This window comes from Corella eumyota, chromosome 6, assembly GCF_963082875.1.
Source record: "Corella eumyota chromosome 6, kaCorEumy4.1, whole genome shotgun sequence".
Taxonomy (NCBI): domain Eukaryota; kingdom Metazoa; phylum Chordata; class Ascidiacea; order Phlebobranchia; family Corellidae; genus Corella; species Corella eumyota.
The window spans coordinates 8,037,291-8,054,290 of NC_137495.1; the positions used below are offsets into that span (position 1 = coordinate 8,037,291).

Here is a 17,000-nt window from a genome sequence, read left to right on the forward strand (position 1 = left end):
ATTTTATATTACCCGCGTTACTGGGTACGCTATCGCTATTTTCCACGCGGTTTTATGGATTTTGTAGCAAGAAAATTGCTATTTAGAAAAGCTACAATTTTGCAACTGCTAAAAAGTGTTTGGTAAGTAAATTATTATTTTTTTTATTTGGGAAAATTTTAACACAGTAGTTGGTAGTTGATATACCTTAATAAGTATTATTGATATGAATAAAGTTAGTTTGCTAATGTATAACATCAGAACATACTGACTGAACAGCCGACATTTTTTTGGTTGTTTTACTTGAGTTTTAACGAGCTTTTAATTTACAGTAAACTATTGTTTTTAATTTGATAGTTGTTACCATCTGTAGGCTAACATTTTTATGTCTGTTTTTTTTAATTTGTGAAGAGTTTAAAACATAGTTGTGCTATAAACTTAGTAAATTAACAAAAAATGATTTCTTAAAGTTGCTGCTTATTTTGATGAACATTGCTTTACAGAATAGTGTTTTAAGTTTAAATTGCATAGATTACATTTAATTGTGTTGATTAACAAACTGTATTGTGACAATTTAAGGTTTTAAAACAAGAGACTCGAACTTTGTAATATTGCAATATCGAACCATGAATATGTTAATCTAGTTGTGTTTAATAAGAACTGTTACAGAGTTTAAATGATTCTAGAATTTAGCAAATATTGTTGTCAGTGGTGTACTATTGCTATTAGTTATTTAAAGTATTTATGATATATTTAAAGATTTAAGTATTGCGATTTAAATTAAAATTTAAGTTAAGATCATATTTATTTGAATTTTTTTACATGGAACTATGTAGACTAGGCAAAACCTTAGTTAATACCAGTAATTGAGCATAGTTTAAAAAAATTTAAAAATATATAATATGTGTAGAATTGCAAGTATATACAAAAACATTACTTTACATCCTTTATATATACAATTTGTTAGCAACATTGTAAACATTTTAAAAAATAATGTTAGCAAGGCAATATTTGTGGTTTGCTAAAAATTTACATAAATTTACACAATTTGCATTTTATAGTCATTAAAAAGAACCATGCATAATAATTAACAATATACATATACACTAAACAATTGCAAATACAAATAGCAGTTTGCAATACACTTTGTTAACATTACATTCGGTGTGAAAATCAAACCTAATTAAACAAAGCGATTGTAAGCAAGCAAATTGAAACTCGCAAAATCAACTTAAAATAGAACTTTGTAATGTTTAAATTGTCGTCAATTATCTGGTAATAAATTAACTGAGAAAATGTAGTGTTTGCTTATGCTGTGCCGGCAGTTATATTATGGGATTCTATATTAAACTATATTGAATTAACTGTGTACTTACTGGTGCGTAGGTGCCAAGCTAATTGTGTAATTTGATGATAAGGTGCCCAACTTTTGTTTGCCAAATTTCGAACCTTTATCATTACGGCTCTGTATTTTGTTTGTGGAAATTATCAAGTGTGTATCGATATTGACTTTTTATGATATGGTACTTTTAAAAACTAAGTAGTGCACTCAAGGTATATATATAAAAAATAGGTTACTAGTTCGAAGTAAATGCTACATTTTGTAATTTTGTATTTATTATTTAAAAACAACTTTTTTTTCAATTAAAGAGGGTACTAGATGTATTTGGTTTTTGGGTTAAAAAACCTTTAATAAATAAAATTAAACTAGAAGTAAAATTAAAATGAATAACTAACTCATTATAAATTAAGTTCTATTTAAAAAAAAAAACTAATTCTGTAGCAGATTTCAATCCATAATTAAAGTTAAAATAATTTTGTGGATTGGGAATTTTTTAAAAATTAGCAAAAAAATTAGATTTTCCAATAACGTTTTTAGTAAAGATTAACATAGCAAATTCATAGCATGGCTTTTAAAACAAGCGTTGTGTTACATGTCAGAATAAATCACGTGCTTGGCAATTTATAAGTGGTCCTGCTTTAAAAGAAATGGGAAATGCATTACGCGCAGGGCAATGCGCGTGTGTGTGCAAAAATGCGCAACTTGCATTAAGCGGTGAGCACGCATTCGCGCATGCGGAAACGTACACACGCATGGTTAACAAGTATTGGTGTTAAGATTGCATGTAAGTCGAGATTTCCATACAATGCGCATGCAGTTGTTAAACGCCTTTTTTTAGAAATCTGTATTTGAACTTCGCGTAATTTGCGCGCCGCTTTAGTTAACGTTATTTACTTTTGTCATATTAGTTGTGTTCACAAAATAAAACGCTTCATGGGCCTGTATAGATATTACACATAGAACAGTGCATATGGTAACAGGAAATGAATACGACGTTGTCATAGCTACTGCAATCCGTTTCTATGACGACGGGGTCGATAATGCGATTTTGTTGGCAGCGTTTTACTTGGAGTTAGATTTAGTTACGTTGGATTGTTTTTTAAAGTAATGTGGTATAGGGTTGCGTGGCGTGGCGTACAAATTAAATGTGCAAAATTCATTAGCTTTCAATTAAAAAAAGGTATTGCTATAAAATTTAAACTATATAATGTTAGTTTTTATGAAGTTATACTTTTATTTAGGCATCAGTACAGTTAGTGATGTATAGGTTCAGTTTCGTTTGCAATTTTAGCTTACTTTTTTGTAACGCAGTGTTACTACCGGCGAATTAAAGCGAATATTTTTGAAAGAAATTGCGCTTGCAAAGCGGCATTAATTATTTAACCTAGTGTTACTATGCCTTAGTGCTACTTTCAGAAAATTCTTTGCGTCAAGTTAAAAAAAAATAAAATAAATAATTTTTAGTAATTATTGTGTCTTAAAAATTTTCTATTTTTTGAACGTGTACAACATTTGTTTTATTGTTATTTATTAGGTTTCTTTACTACCATAACTACTAATGTAATAGTACCTTATTTAATTTATGAGGTTAATAGAATGATACACATGAAATGTGCCTTAAATTTAATTAACAAAAAAATTCCAACGATCGTATATCTCTATCATATATATATCGATTTTAAATTTGATTTTTTCCATTTTTTTAATGCCAAATTTTTCGCGCTTGTAATCTACATTTATATGGTCTTGTTTTTTTGCATGATAAAAATGCTTTTAAAAGCGATTTCCAGTATCCGATTGTAATGTAATCTATTGACTATAGAGATAACAGCATGAATTTTATTCGTTAGGATATACAGGCGTGAGTTTTTACGCAAGAGTGCTAATTAAGTAAATTTATAGTCCAGTAAACAGTTTTGTTTAACTCGGATAATTTCGGATCCCTTTGTTGTTTTGTAACAAACTGTTTCATTTTTTCAATAAAATTGTTACTAAGAACAATGGCATAAACTCAGAACTAATTGCGTCATTTTGGAAATTTCGAAAAAACGTTTTTTAGCTTAAAAAAAATGTACGTACGAGAAACAGTCTTGGGCTAGGATAATTTTTAATTTTTAACCAGAAAAAACATTTGAAACTTATTAAAAGCCCAAAAATAATATTTTGTTGTTAAATTAATTTTGAATTGTGAATAAACACAATTAACCGTTTGTCACTTAGCGCGCTGCTTGTGCAGTATTTAATACCGTGACGTAACTTCCTGTTTTCGAGCTGCGTTGTGACGTCGACAGATTGCCTCGTTCTCATTGGCTTCAGTCGAGTAGCTATGGCAACGCTAGTGCAGGCCAATAGTCCCAACCCTTTAACGGAAATCGCGATACAAAATGCATGCGATATTGCGTTAAAGGGTTACTTAGATCGTTACTTGGTTATGCCCTCGGGATTTTTGGTCGATTTGAAACGATACGCTTACTCGAAGCTCGATATAATCGTCAACTTTTTACCGTAGTACCTGCCGCAGGGCATCGAAGTTTAATAGACCGTGTACTTTGTGATATACTGTGGCAAGTTCGTTGTACTGTTGCTAGGCGGAATGATAAATTAGTTTTAAGTTATTTTTTAATGTTAGTCAAGTATTTATATGTAAGTGTAAGTTTTTTCGCGTTTTTAGAAAAAGTTACGCCATGTTTTCGATTATTTAAGTACTATGGGTAATTTTTACCCTTATGAATATATAGTATGTAATAAAAATTGATTTTGGCATGAAGTTAGTCATTCAAAAGTTTTTTATAAAAAATGTCAAGATTTTTTGTTTGCCAATGTACTACTTTCGCCACATATTAGTAGAATGGAATGTTTAAATGTTTACAAAATAAATAAAAAACAAAATATTGAAAATTGGTAATGAGGTTTTGAAACTCTAAAAATCGCCTATCAATTTTTTTTCCCACGACTCTACTAAAAAAAAAGAAAAACAGAAAAACAACCTCCCCGCAGTTTAATGCGTTAAGTTAAAACAATGCGATATTGCCTTATCGTAAAATCGCGCGATCTTACAATTTATTTTTTACCTTATAAGGGGTAAGTAAGATTGACTATTTTGCGAATTTTGTTTATTTATCTTTTTTGAATTTATTTCAACAGCGCATAAAAAGTACGTTTTATCAGCTTTTTGAACTATTTTTACAATTTAAAAGGGGATTTTATGTACAAAGTGCTTTGCCATAACATTTACATTTTGTTTACATTACAATTTGCTTTTAGTTTTCCCTTTCTTTAAAACGCTTTGGTTTTAATTTTATAACAGACTTAGGGTTATAAAAGCATATGACAAAACAATTTATTTCTGTAGCGTTTAAATTTATTTATTTTTTTTAAATTCAGATTGTAAATTTTTGATTTCCCGGCAATGATGCCACCTGTTAAACAAGAGGATATTATGGACTCCTCTACACAAACTCCATCTAGTGTTGGATTATCTAAGCCCTCTAGTCTCGAGAACAATGCTCAGAATCAGCCTCTGTCGTTGACTTGTGAGGCAAAAAATCTAAAACAAAATAAAGCTTCTGCAACGCCCAAAACCAATATTTTAAGTATTTTGCAAAACCATGGAAGTAAAACCGACAGCATTAAAACAATCGGGAACCGAATAGTGATTCCAATGAAAGTTTCTGTTGCAACGAAAAATTTTAAAAAGGACACCAACAGCAACGTCATCACGGCGTTTCCATTGACCAACAAGAAAACCACTTTTCAGATGGCGGTTCCCATTAAAAAGTTCACTCCCGGAAACCCGCAAACTGCTATTTTGCGGGATGAGAAGCGATTAATATTCAAAAACTACGGCAAGATGCAAGTCAAGAATCCAATTATTGTGGCGAAAGCTTCCGTAAAGCCCCGAACCACTCTAGGAATACAACTAACCAATTCGTCGAAAAACAAGGAAAATAACAACACGGAATACGGTGATCTTAACAAGTTCATGACCTCTGTTGATCTTAAAATGGGTCACAATTCTGACGACAAGGACAGCGTAATAAGTTCAGCCGACTCTGGGAAATTTAATGTTTCTTTGACCAGCTCAAAACTTGATGACATCGACCAAGAAGTGGACAGTGAGCTTACCTGTTTGTCGTGGTTGAGTGGCAACAACAAAGAGCTTTTTGACACGATAAGGATGTGTAATCCGGATGACCCGGGAATAGGATTAAGTGAGGACGAGGTAGAAACGACTGATCTTAGAATAAGTAAACCAATCTTTACTGCTCTATCAAGAATCCACGAAGCAGTAAGTTAATCTAAGTTTTCAAAAATTAAAAAAATAATAACAAAATCTTTAAAAAAAAATAGAAAATCAAATTTTTGTCATTTTTTATATTAGGTTTACATTTCTTTGTTTTAAAATATAGGGTGGTTGTCACAATGGCCAATATTTAAATGACATGGAATACGATCCAATGAGCAAGCCTCCTTACTCATTTAGTTGTCTAATATTCATGGCAATCGAAGATTCGTATTTAAAGCGACTTCCAGTCAAGGTGAACATTAAAATTGCAACTTTATAAAAAATAAAATTTTTGATTCCAGTAGCCTGATAAAAATAAAAAAATTTTACTGATAATTTACCGACAGCTTTGTGTAGTGGTCAAAACACTTTGCTTTGGCTATGAGGTCTTGGGTTTGATCCCCTGCTTTTATGCTGTGGCGCCCTTAAGTAAGGCGATATAAACGATATCAGCGGCCTCATTATAGAGCAATTATAAATCTATAATATCCCAAACTGGCATAGGTGATTTAAAACTGGGTCGGGGTTATTGATGTTACTCCATTTTTAGGCTGTGAGTTTTGTAACATTTTTTTAAAAGAAAAATAAAAACCATGAAAAACAAACAAGCTAGAAACACTACTCTTGCAGCAAAATATTTATTTAAAAAAATTGCATTTAGGAAATTTACTTTTGGGTCTGTAAACATTTTCCCTACTTTCGAACTGCTGCGTCTGGGTGGAAAAACTCAATTAGACATAACTTATCTTTGAACAGATGTTTTAAGAAATACGAAAGCAAACAAAATAAGGTTAAACTTTTAATATTAATTTTATAATTTCGTTTTATTAGGTATTGCAGATTGATTTATTATCATAATTTTAATTTTGAGTTTTGTTTATTTTAGAATGAGTAATATTGTTTCTAAAATTAGAATTTTTTTTCATAATTTTGTAAGGTTTCTATTCATTGACTATTTTTATTATTACTTAGTTGAATATTGATTTTAACAAATAAGTAAAAATACCCGGTATAAACATAAAATTTTAAACAAATTGTGCTGAAATCCTTTTTTTAAACTCTCGGCCTGTAAATTGTCGTTTAACGTAATCCATCAATTTTACGGTCTTGTGATTTTCACTGCATAATGATAGAGGTCAACACATTTACATTTGTTGTACAAGTGTTTACACACTTCCCCTTTTTATACTGTTGTCTGAATATTGCTCTACATTATATATTATAACGTTACAATTTTTGATATCAACTTACATTTTTCAATATATATATATAATTGGAAAAAATATCAAAAACCTTAATTAAATATATAAATACTCTAGAATTTAGTATTTTTTAAGCTTAATGATTATTTTGTAGAATAATACACTAGTTAAGTTTTGTGTTTTGCCATGTTAAACTACCCTATAACATAAGTTAAATGTCGATATACAAGTAGAACACGTTTTATATAATGTATTTTGTAAATACAAATCTGTCTTACTTTTTATGTAACAGCAAAGTCATAGTCATGTAAAAAATATTATTTGTTATGACCATTTTAAAATTTCTCATTTGAAAAATAAATTAAAAAAATAAATCTATTTCCTAATTATTCTTAATTTTTCTTACTTTAAGAATTTAAAAATAGATAAAATTTGTTTTTATTTTGTTAAAAAATCGATTAAAATTTCTTTTTTTGTGTTTAGGAGACGGTTAAGGGTTCGTTGTGGTGTATAGACCCAGCATATCGACCCAACTTGGTCCAGGCTTTAAAGCGAAGCCCTTTTTACCCCTACTTGCACCCAACTGGAGTTGGCCAACCCCTTTCATTAAACAACCTTGCTAATTTACTACCAGGGTATGATTAAAAAATGTTTTTTATAATTTTTCTCCATTTAGCTAAGCTTTTTTAATGTGGTGTAGTGGTGAGAACACTTGCTACACCACACATGAGGTCGTGGGTTTAATCCCCACTGCTCTCATGCTTTTGAGTAAGGCGCTATAAACAGTAAAAACTCCTGCTGAGCCAGCACTTAATCAGCAGCTTAATTATCGAGCAATTGTATTATATATAATATCCCAAACTACCACAGGCAACTCGAGACTGGGTCGGAGTAACTGATGTTCTTCTATGTTTAAGTCTCGTATTCGACTTTCCCACATCAAGGATAAAGATACACCATAAAAAAACTCTTGATTAATGTTTACCTGCGATAATTTATCTGTGCACCACAAATGGCAGTTTTGTTTATATTGTAGGCATATAAAATGCACATCGTCCACTAAACTCTATAGTAAATAGATTTGAGATTAGCATTTGTGATTTAACTTACTATGTTATTTTTATAGGGTCCACACTGGTAGGGTCCCATCATGGAGTCCAAGCATGCCTCCAAAACAGCCCAAACCTAACTCAACATTATGGGCCGGTAAGTGTGTTAATACATTTGAATAAATTAAGCGATGGTCATTTAATTGTAAAATATTAATTTTGGTTAATTTTTTTGTAATTTAAATTGGTCTAGAAATGTCATTCACGGGCTAACTTTTAGCGCCTGGTTATTGTCAGTTTAGACATCAAGTATTTTTTTATTTTTGCTCCCAAGGTTTAACCCATAGATAGTTTTTTAAAGGTAAAATGGGTATTTTTGTAACTTTAAATCGGTTGCTTTTCTGTTATAATAACCAGTAAAATATATTTTTTTTTAACACCAATCCATTGCAAACGAACTTTTATATTGTTAACTATATGTAAGGCTAAATTTGGCGCATGAATAACTCAGAAAAATTCGACACAAATCAGCATTTTGCGTTGCCTGGGCAACGGGGCGGGGGTTGCTTTACAAAATTTTCACTAAATACCTTAAGTTAAAGGGAAACTAAATAAATCGCCATGCTAGGTTGCGCTTGGCTTCGCATCTATATCCTTGGGTAGTACTCGCTTTTGTCTTACTTAAAAACCAGAAATTTTGCTTGGGGTTGGCCTTAACTTATTAAACGAGACAGCAATTTAAGCGCTTACGATTTCTTTTAATCAAATTTCTGTAAATCAAAATTATCAATGCAATTTTAGATACGATTTTTGCGTTTAATGAGTATATATAATTTTAACGATTGTTGGGCAATTTTTGCACGTGACTTGTTGTCTATTTAAAATTAGTACAAAGCCACTCTGTCGAAATGTGGCAATTCCGATCATTTAATGCGACTGTAAGTGGCTAATAAAGGTCCTTGTGGTGTGCTAGAGTAGCCCCATTGTTTACATCAGTTGTGACTTGTAACTAACGCAGTACACGTTGGCTTAATTGGCGCTGGATGTAACTGTTCGTTTCATACGTTGCTATTTTGATAAACAAAAACAATAAACCGAATTTTGGTACTTTTTTATATTTTTCTGAACTAGATAATCTGAAATTTTTATTATTTTTGTGACTTGGTTTATAATTAGCTATGCGTCCTATAGTAATTGACACTAGCTTGGCTATAGTTAAACCTGCGTTATTTCCCATGGGAATTTCCGTTACTAACTTCCAAGAAATTTCGTCGAAACCTCGGCGCTTTATTATCTCCGTTTGCGGTTGGTCAATAATTTATTATTTTTAATGAAAAATATCGATATATACTCAAATAACGCGTAGATTTAACTTTCATAAAAGAAGGTTTAATGTATAATATGTTGATTTAATGCCTATAAAAAAGTGTATTTCGTCAACTGTATAATTGGTGTGTATACACTCTGTTTACGTTCGTCTTGCCGCCAATATTTTAAACACTATCAAACACAATGGCATTATCCAAATTCATTATTCTGATTGTCGTAATATTTAGTCACGTGATTGTTTGTTATGCGCGCCGTAGTATTTGCGAAGACAAGTGTAATATTTACTGACGTAAATCCAAAAGAATGACATGTGTTTATGATGCTTATAAGGTTGTTTATTGCTATAGGTCTGACGCGATCTAGATTTTGAGTTTTTTGTTTTGTTTAGGAGGGAAATATAATTTTTTTTTGTTAATTTATCCTCGATGTAGGAAGGTCGACTTTACGATCCAAACATAGAGTTAAATTTGTTACCCCGACCTATACTCGAGTTGGCTATGAGAGTGCAGTTTATTATTAATTATATATAATTGCCTGATAGTAAGAGATTGGCTCAGCGAGGTTTATACCGTTTAAGGCGCCTTAATTAAGGTCGCTACAACATGAGAGCGGTGGGGATAGAACCCAGAACCTTATGTAGTAAAGCAAATGGTTATTACCACAACATTACGTTTTTTTCAGTTTTTTCGTTTTTTCAAATGTTGTGGCCCGCTGTGCGGTGGTATTGATTATACATATGTGGTTAGTCAAGCTTTACCGCGATTCTAACCGTGAAATATTCTTTTTAATTCCGTCGTTAATCTCCGGCGAGGGATAAAGGAATGTATCCGCGAATTAACGCAACATGAAAAAAAAAACATTTTTTTCATTTTAAAAAAAAAGCAAAAGTTATTTTTTATCCTTATGTTTTAGGAACTTATATTCTGTGGTGCTTATTTAGTGTACTTGAATAAGAAGTAAATTAATACAAAGTGCTATTTTTATTTAATTTCCAAGCCTATAAATACCTGTAGTTACATTTTGCACTCTTTCTATTTATGTCAAGTATCGGTAATAAAAGCGCTTATGTTGACTGAAGTTATAAAACTCTGAATCGCTGAAAGATACACACACCACACCGACTGTTCTCTATTTTCACGAAGGTTATAAATTTATTGCGACATATATGTGTATTAAAAAGGACAGTGTGTCGTATGGTAAAATCGTTATTAACAATTTTAATTTAAAAATGTGGTGTAATTTTATGACTTTAAACTCTTGCCCAAACGCTTATGCATCTGTAGGCCTACAGTTTATGTATCAAAAGTAAAAAAATTTTGTAATAAATGTGTATACAGATTTAAATCCATTTTGTAAAAAAATCCGAAACAAAAATAGAATTTCAAAACGTTTTTATTGAATTAGACCTAACATTTTCTAAGCGTACAGGGGTTTCTTTTTCACGGTTAGCGCGCCTTTTTTTTCAAAACCAGCACACGCCTGTTTACACTTCGTCGGTTTTGTGTTGTATCGTATTACTCCACTATTGTATTAGCGGGTGTTTTTACCAGTGTTAGCTTGCCCTGTTTTTAAGTCTTTAACTACCACCTCTCGCCTGTTTAAAATGACATGTTTGGTTAATTTTTGTGTTCCTTTATTTTACTTTAGGTAATTTCGTAACTTTGCGGTTTTTTTATTTAGTTTGCTACTGTTTTAAATGGCAATTTTAAAACATGATATAATTGGCTGTGTTTAGATTCGAGGTATACGATTTTTACTTGTTAAGATACCTACTTTAAAAGGTCAACTTACAGTATTCCCTGTTTATTTAGTACAGCAAAATTTAACATAGCCCTTGTGGAAAACAACATACCCTAAACTTAATGCAGTTTTCGCTTCGCTTCCCTGTTGCCTAGTAACCAATAATAAAATAGAGTCAGCGATTAACTTATGTTTTTATTGGCGCCAAAGTTCAGTTAATAAAATATGGTCCGTGTCAAAAAGTTTAACGTTATGAGCGTTTTGTTTTCGGTATGTATAGCATACTAAAAAGTTTGTAAAATTGATCTTCCTTTTTTTTGGCATGATCCTATGTAATTTTCACTTTCTATTTGAATTGATGTTTTGCTTGTGATGTTTGTTTTGAAGAGCCCAATCGATTAACGACTGTAAAAAACGTTATGTTTGCGTTTTTATGTGTGCTTACACTTTATAAACATTGTTACAATTGCCAAACGCAATTCTGTCCACACTTACTAAAAGCGACTTTTACTTTTTGATTTATTATTGGCCTTACCCCCCTGAGGGTCGAATTTTACCCAGGGTCACGTGACTGTCGTTCGCGCGCCGTTTGTAGTTGGCGTTGTTTACCACGGTTTTATGTGTATTACCACTCTACCGAGTTTTACCCACAGTGCATTGCGGCGGTGTGTATCGCGCGTTTGTTGTCCGTTGACACTATTTTCTCTTTAGCGGCATCTAGCGACTATTTCAAGTAGCTACTGTAATAACAACACATTTCTCTAAAATGTGGGCAGTCAAGTGTGCTGTGTTGTTTTAGAGCTCGCCGAGTGTTTTAAATGCGCGGATTTTAATTGAGTTGCCTGTAATAATTGTAGTCCATTAGCCACCTTATCAACGACTATTTTAAACCACATAAATCAATTTAGAATCAAACCTAAATCGACCTTTAAAACAATTTTTAATCATTTTTAATTGTTTTATTTACAGATGCAGATATGGCCTCTGCTGCACTAAACTTAATGGGATTAAAAGGAAATGGTATAAAATTTTATTCCGTATTTTTTGTGCACAATAATCTTATACAAATAAATCTTCACATAAACATTATTTTTTTATGCCATATTTTAAATCTTTAAATTAATGTTGTCATTTTTCGGATATCGTTAATGTATTTTGTATTGTATAAATTTTATTACTTTTATTGAAAAACCTAAATAAAAAAGTATTTTTTTTTTGTCTTTAGATGCCACATCACCGAAAAGGGCTGAAAATATAAAGAATACTTTGAATGAACTGCGAAGTAAAATATGTAACGACGTGGACTGGCTTGATGAGCTGGGGACAGGGTAAAAATATTATTATTTTGTAAAAAGTTCGAGGTTTATTTTTTATTTTAAAATCAACTTTCATATTTTTTGATTTTAATTTTTAGTTTGAAAAATTCTGTAGAGGAAGTGGTGATCACTGGGAGCTTGGAAGACCACGTTTACTCCCTTATCCACAAACCAACAAAGAAGACATCTTCCTCCGTAAAACAGGAACAACCTCCACGGTGCCTGACTCCAGACAGCGAAAAATCAGCTCCGGATGCGGCATACGAGTTTGAAACCGCAGGGATGTCGGAAAGTGATGAGGAAAATGACCTAGTCGTGGACACTCACGATGATGACATCATCATCGCTGAATATGACTCTGAAGCATCCGACGGAGGACATTTGTTCGACAGCGGATTCGGGGGAATGAGCTTTAATGGCAGGGAAGATCGAAAACGAAAAATGTCGTCTGCATCAAATCGAAGAAACAGTAATAAAAAATCTCCCAACAAAAAAAGAAAAAGTGATGTGGAATCAGCAAAGTTTTCGGCAAAGAAGAGTGCACAAAAAAGATCTTCCGGAGTAAAGCAAAAATCCACTTTAAAGGTTCGGGTTAGAAAAGTTACGCCAAAGAAAAAGCAACAAAAATTAAGCGACGTAGACAGTGGGAAAGATTCTCCGAAAGCTCCCAGGATAAAGTCTCGGAGAAAAGTCGGCACCAACAAATCGGACAGTCTAAAAACAAAATCCACTGGACACAACACGCGGGCATCCGGACACAAACTTCTTGGATCAAATTCAGAAGAGCGAGGTAGGCGGAGAAGAAAGATAAGCAACAGGGAAGGGGATGATGAAGAAGTTAAAATCGCAGCTGGATCGTTGCTTCGCCTTGCGGGCCTTTTAAGCTCCCCAGCAAGATAATGTTGCCAAAAAATACAACTTTTTAAATCATTTTTAACAACAAAACATAACATTATTTAAAGTAATGAATTCACAAATTGAAGATTATCAATTTGAAACAATTACAAACTTGTAATATATTCAATCAACAGATTTATTTTTGTTTGGTTGTCCAAGTCTTTGAACAACCTTTTTTTGTTATTTTGCCATCATACTTATGCATTGTTATTGTGTGTAACTTATAGTAGTCTGGTAGTCTTTGTCATGTAAGGAAATCATCTCATTCTTAGCTAACATCAACGCCAAATTTTAACGAATTAATTTACAAATATTAAGTCATTTTTTTTCAGGTCAAATGCAATGATTTTGGTAGAATCATAAACATTTGAAACCATATATTCCTCTGATATTCATAATCATATCTTCACGAATTATTAGAAATCGTATCAACATATTTATGTAGTTTATCATAACAATCAATTCGACGAAACATATTTATTTGTTTAAACGCTGCTACGGCCCCCTCTGTTATGTAATAATTTTTTGTTTTCTAATGCAGTTTGCGTGTGTAAAGCGGTTACTACTGCCAGCCATATTAATGTACCGCAAAAAGAATAACTTGCCATCTTATCGCCATAGTTTTGTTTAGTTTGGTTAAGTTATATGGCTAAATGGATTTTTCGGGAACGCACTTTTCCAAAAAGTTGTTTAAAAAAGACCATTTTTTATCCTAAGGTGTCCCGTTGTTTTGTGCGTTAAAGTTACTACCGTTTTTTCCTGACAATACTTTGTTTTTCTGCTAAAAATTCAGGGATTTTGGCATGTTATGTGATATTTATAAATTTTAAAGTTCTTGCTGTTTTTTTTTGAGCGCGTCTTCCATCTTTTGTGCGTTTTTTTTAATTGTTTGTTACGCAATAGTTAGTACACTAATGCTGCCTTCGATGGGTTAATTAAAAAAAAATCATAATTTGGCATTACTTTTTAAATAGCAATTTTGTGCTACTCTGTTGCTATGATGTAGTCTTGGTGACAACTTACTTTATTTTATGCAGTTGTTCTATTAATTAACCTCATTAAAAAAAAACTCATTGAAAGATTTTTTAATTGCTTATCATCAAAAATGAATTTTCAGAAAAAATTGATGCCTGTTTTTAAGTAACTCGATAAAAAACTTTTTTTTTGATTTGGTGTTTAATTATTTCAGTTTTGTTCTTATCGTGTGTAGATAACCCGCATTTTTTGTTCTTATTATTAAAGGATTTGTTACTGAAGATTAAATTTGTTGTTAAATATTTTTTGGTTCAATTTGAACACTACAATTTAGCCATAGCTCCCTTTACCATTTAAAAATATTATTAAATTAGTAAAATTTTTATTATTAACCTTCCGAATTAATTTATAGCCTTTATTTAGCACCATGTAGAAAAGCGTTTATTGGAAAAAAATACTATGACAGTAATTTAACTTAACTACTGCTGTCTACTGCCGTTTTTTTATATTCATTTAAGGTCATCAGTTGCCCAATATCAAGCTGGTTTTGAGTAACATCAGTTACCCAATATCAAGCTGGTTTTTAACTGTTGGCTTAGTAGGAGTTGATATAGTTTAGCGTATAGAAGCACTGGAGGTCGCACCAAAGAACTCGTGTAGTGGAGCCAAATGTTCTGATTACTACACAACGCCGCCGGTTTAAACTCCAAAATTTGAAATCTCGTTTAAGAAAATTTTTTTAGTGGTGCAACATAAAAAAATTAATGTTTTTTTACTCACGCATCGAGGATAACCTAGTTTTTAAAGAATACTACGAATCACGCATCGGTCACAACTTTTATGCCATATGCTTTGCACGAGTTAAAACCTCTCCATTTCTCCGTTATGTAAAAGTGAAAAAAAACAGTCGAATTTTCTCGAAAGTCACACATAAGTCTTATATTTTGTATCAAAAGGTAGGTTTTAGTCATTCATTTACCTGTCCACTTTTTTTTTGTTAAATTTGTGCTTTAAGGTACTATCAGACTATGAAAAGGCAGACAACGCGACATTTTAGATACGAGCGTTTTTCTTAATTTAAACCACAAACAAACTGTCTGTCTGTGACTGTCAAAGATAACAATAATTTAGTTTTTTAGCTTGTCTGTTTGTAGAGTATTTTTATTACGGACAATACTAAAGTACGGGATGCTGGATAGTGCGGGACCGTATGTAAACGTTCTGAACGTTAACAAAAATTCGCGGAATGCGGGACGGAACGGAATTTTTGTACTTTTCTTCTGCGGGATGATTGCTGAAAGGGCTAAGGGGTGATGCGGGATTGACTTTAAAGGTTAGGAAATGATGCTAAATTGAATATAAAGCACAAGGGAAAATTAGGGAAGGGTATAAAAAGTCCGTCCTTTTCCGCATTCAGCGTTCTTTTGTTAACGTTTACATACGGCCTCGGTATTTCCCGCACCCCGCAACTTCCCGCATCCCGTATTTTAGTACTACCCTTTATTACTTTATTTGTTGTTTATTAGCTCTGTACTAACTAACAATATGGTATTAAAATTTATACAAACTATAAGAAAAAACCCCAAAAAGTCAGTATTTGGTGCTTTGCTTGCTGGATATGTTGGAAATTGGCTAAACGATGTTCACAACAATCATTTATATCGCCACACAATGTGCCAGAGCATCAAATTTCATGACGCCGAATCAGTACCCTCAATATATGAACCAAAGCGTATTACCATTCTTCTTAACCCAGCAGCTAATAACGGAAAATCGACAAAAATGTTTGAAAAGAATGCTGCTCCAGTTCTAAATTTGTCGGGATGTCATGTCGATATCATTCACCTGCAAGCCAACCTTACAAAGCAGCTGATGTTAACTTTAAAAGACACTGATTTAATAGTTGCAGCAGGAGGAGATGGCACGATAAATGAGATTGTAACCGGAATTTTAAGAAGACCGGACAGCGACAAATTTAGCAAGATACCTTTTGGAATTATTCCACTAGGAAAAAACAACACGATTTTTCAAAATATTTGCAACAGTGACAAGCCTGAAACCGAAGCTCAGAGGATTATCAAAGCAACTACGGACTTACTTGCTGCAAAATCCCGATCGATTGATTTAATGGAAATAAAAGCTGAAAATGGCAAAACGGCATACGCTTTATCACACTTAACTTGGGGATCTTATAGAGATGCATTTGTTAAAACAAGCAAGTATTGGTATTTAGGTTCACTTAAAAAGTATGCTACGTTTTTATTTGCATCATTTAGATCGCGTATATCAAACCCCAGAGAACTCGATTTGTTGTATAGCGACCCTCTACCTATTCCTGAAACAAAAGCTGCTGAGCCCGAACAAAATAAGTTAACAACAAGAAACAATACAGTAGGTTCAGACCTGCTAAGCAAAATATTTACTCGGTACATTTTTTCTTGGTTTTATTCCCCCAAACCAGATGACTTTATAGAAAAAGTAGAAGAGAAACAAGTAGAGGTAGAACCTGTACCAGATGCTGAAAAAGAAGTCACCAATTTTAACAAACCGATAAACAACTTAAAAACCCTTGAATTCACTGCACTTGTAAACACACACAATTCTGAAGAAAAGCGCCATACAGCCAGCAGCCATTTATCAATCGAATCTGACAGTTTTGATAAGTTAAACTTTATTCAAAGTGGCCCCAGGCGCTTCGAAGACGGCAACCATAATCCAATCGACATTTTACGCGAAATCGACTGTGACACTTTTAAAATAGACCCTAAAAATGCAGATGGCACATTTTTCAGTATTGACAGTGAAGAATACGAGGCTATGACTTGTACTGTAAAAGTTATTCCAAACAAAATTCAGATGATTTATGCCCATTAATATTTTTAATAA

At 32.4% G+C, this 17,000-nt stretch overlaps 2 protein-coding genes across 3 annotated transcripts; both read left to right on the plus strand.

Annotated features, from left to right (window-relative positions):
* The first annotated feature begins 20 nt into the window (after nucleotides 1-20).
* On the plus strand, nucleotides 21-14,352 carry LOC145755596 (uncharacterized). Of its 2 annotated transcripts, XM_082571834.1 has the most exons (9): nucleotides 21-122; nucleotides 4,706-5,609; nucleotides 5,731-5,859; nucleotides 6,268-6,396; nucleotides 7,292-7,443; nucleotides 7,935-8,014; nucleotides 11,896-11,946; nucleotides 12,152-12,254; nucleotides 12,341-14,352. In XM_082571834.1, exons 2-9 carry the CDS (start codon nucleotides 4,731-4,733, stop codon nucleotides 13,140-13,142), a joined length of 2,325 nt encoding a protein of 774 aa, XP_082427960.1. In that variant the 5' UTR covers nucleotides 21-122; nucleotides 4,706-4,730; the 3' UTR covers nucleotides 13,143-14,352. The 2 variants fall into 2 exon arrangements, with proteins under 2 accessions (XP_082427960.1, XP_082427961.1); XM_082571835.1 differs by lacking the exon at nucleotides 21-122 and having other exon boundaries at nucleotides 4,561-5,609.
* Nucleotides 14,353-15,023: 671 nt separating this feature from the next.
* LOC145755597 (acylglycerol kinase, mitochondrial-like) lies at nucleotides 15,024-16,996 on the plus strand. Its single transcript, XM_082571836.1, has one exon. It carries the CDS (start codon nucleotides 15,660-15,662, stop codon nucleotides 16,986-16,988), a length of 1,329 nt encoding a protein of 442 aa, XP_082427962.1. The 5' UTR covers nucleotides 15,024-15,659; the 3' UTR covers nucleotides 16,989-16,996.
* Nucleotides 16,997-17,000: the final 4 nt, after the last annotated feature.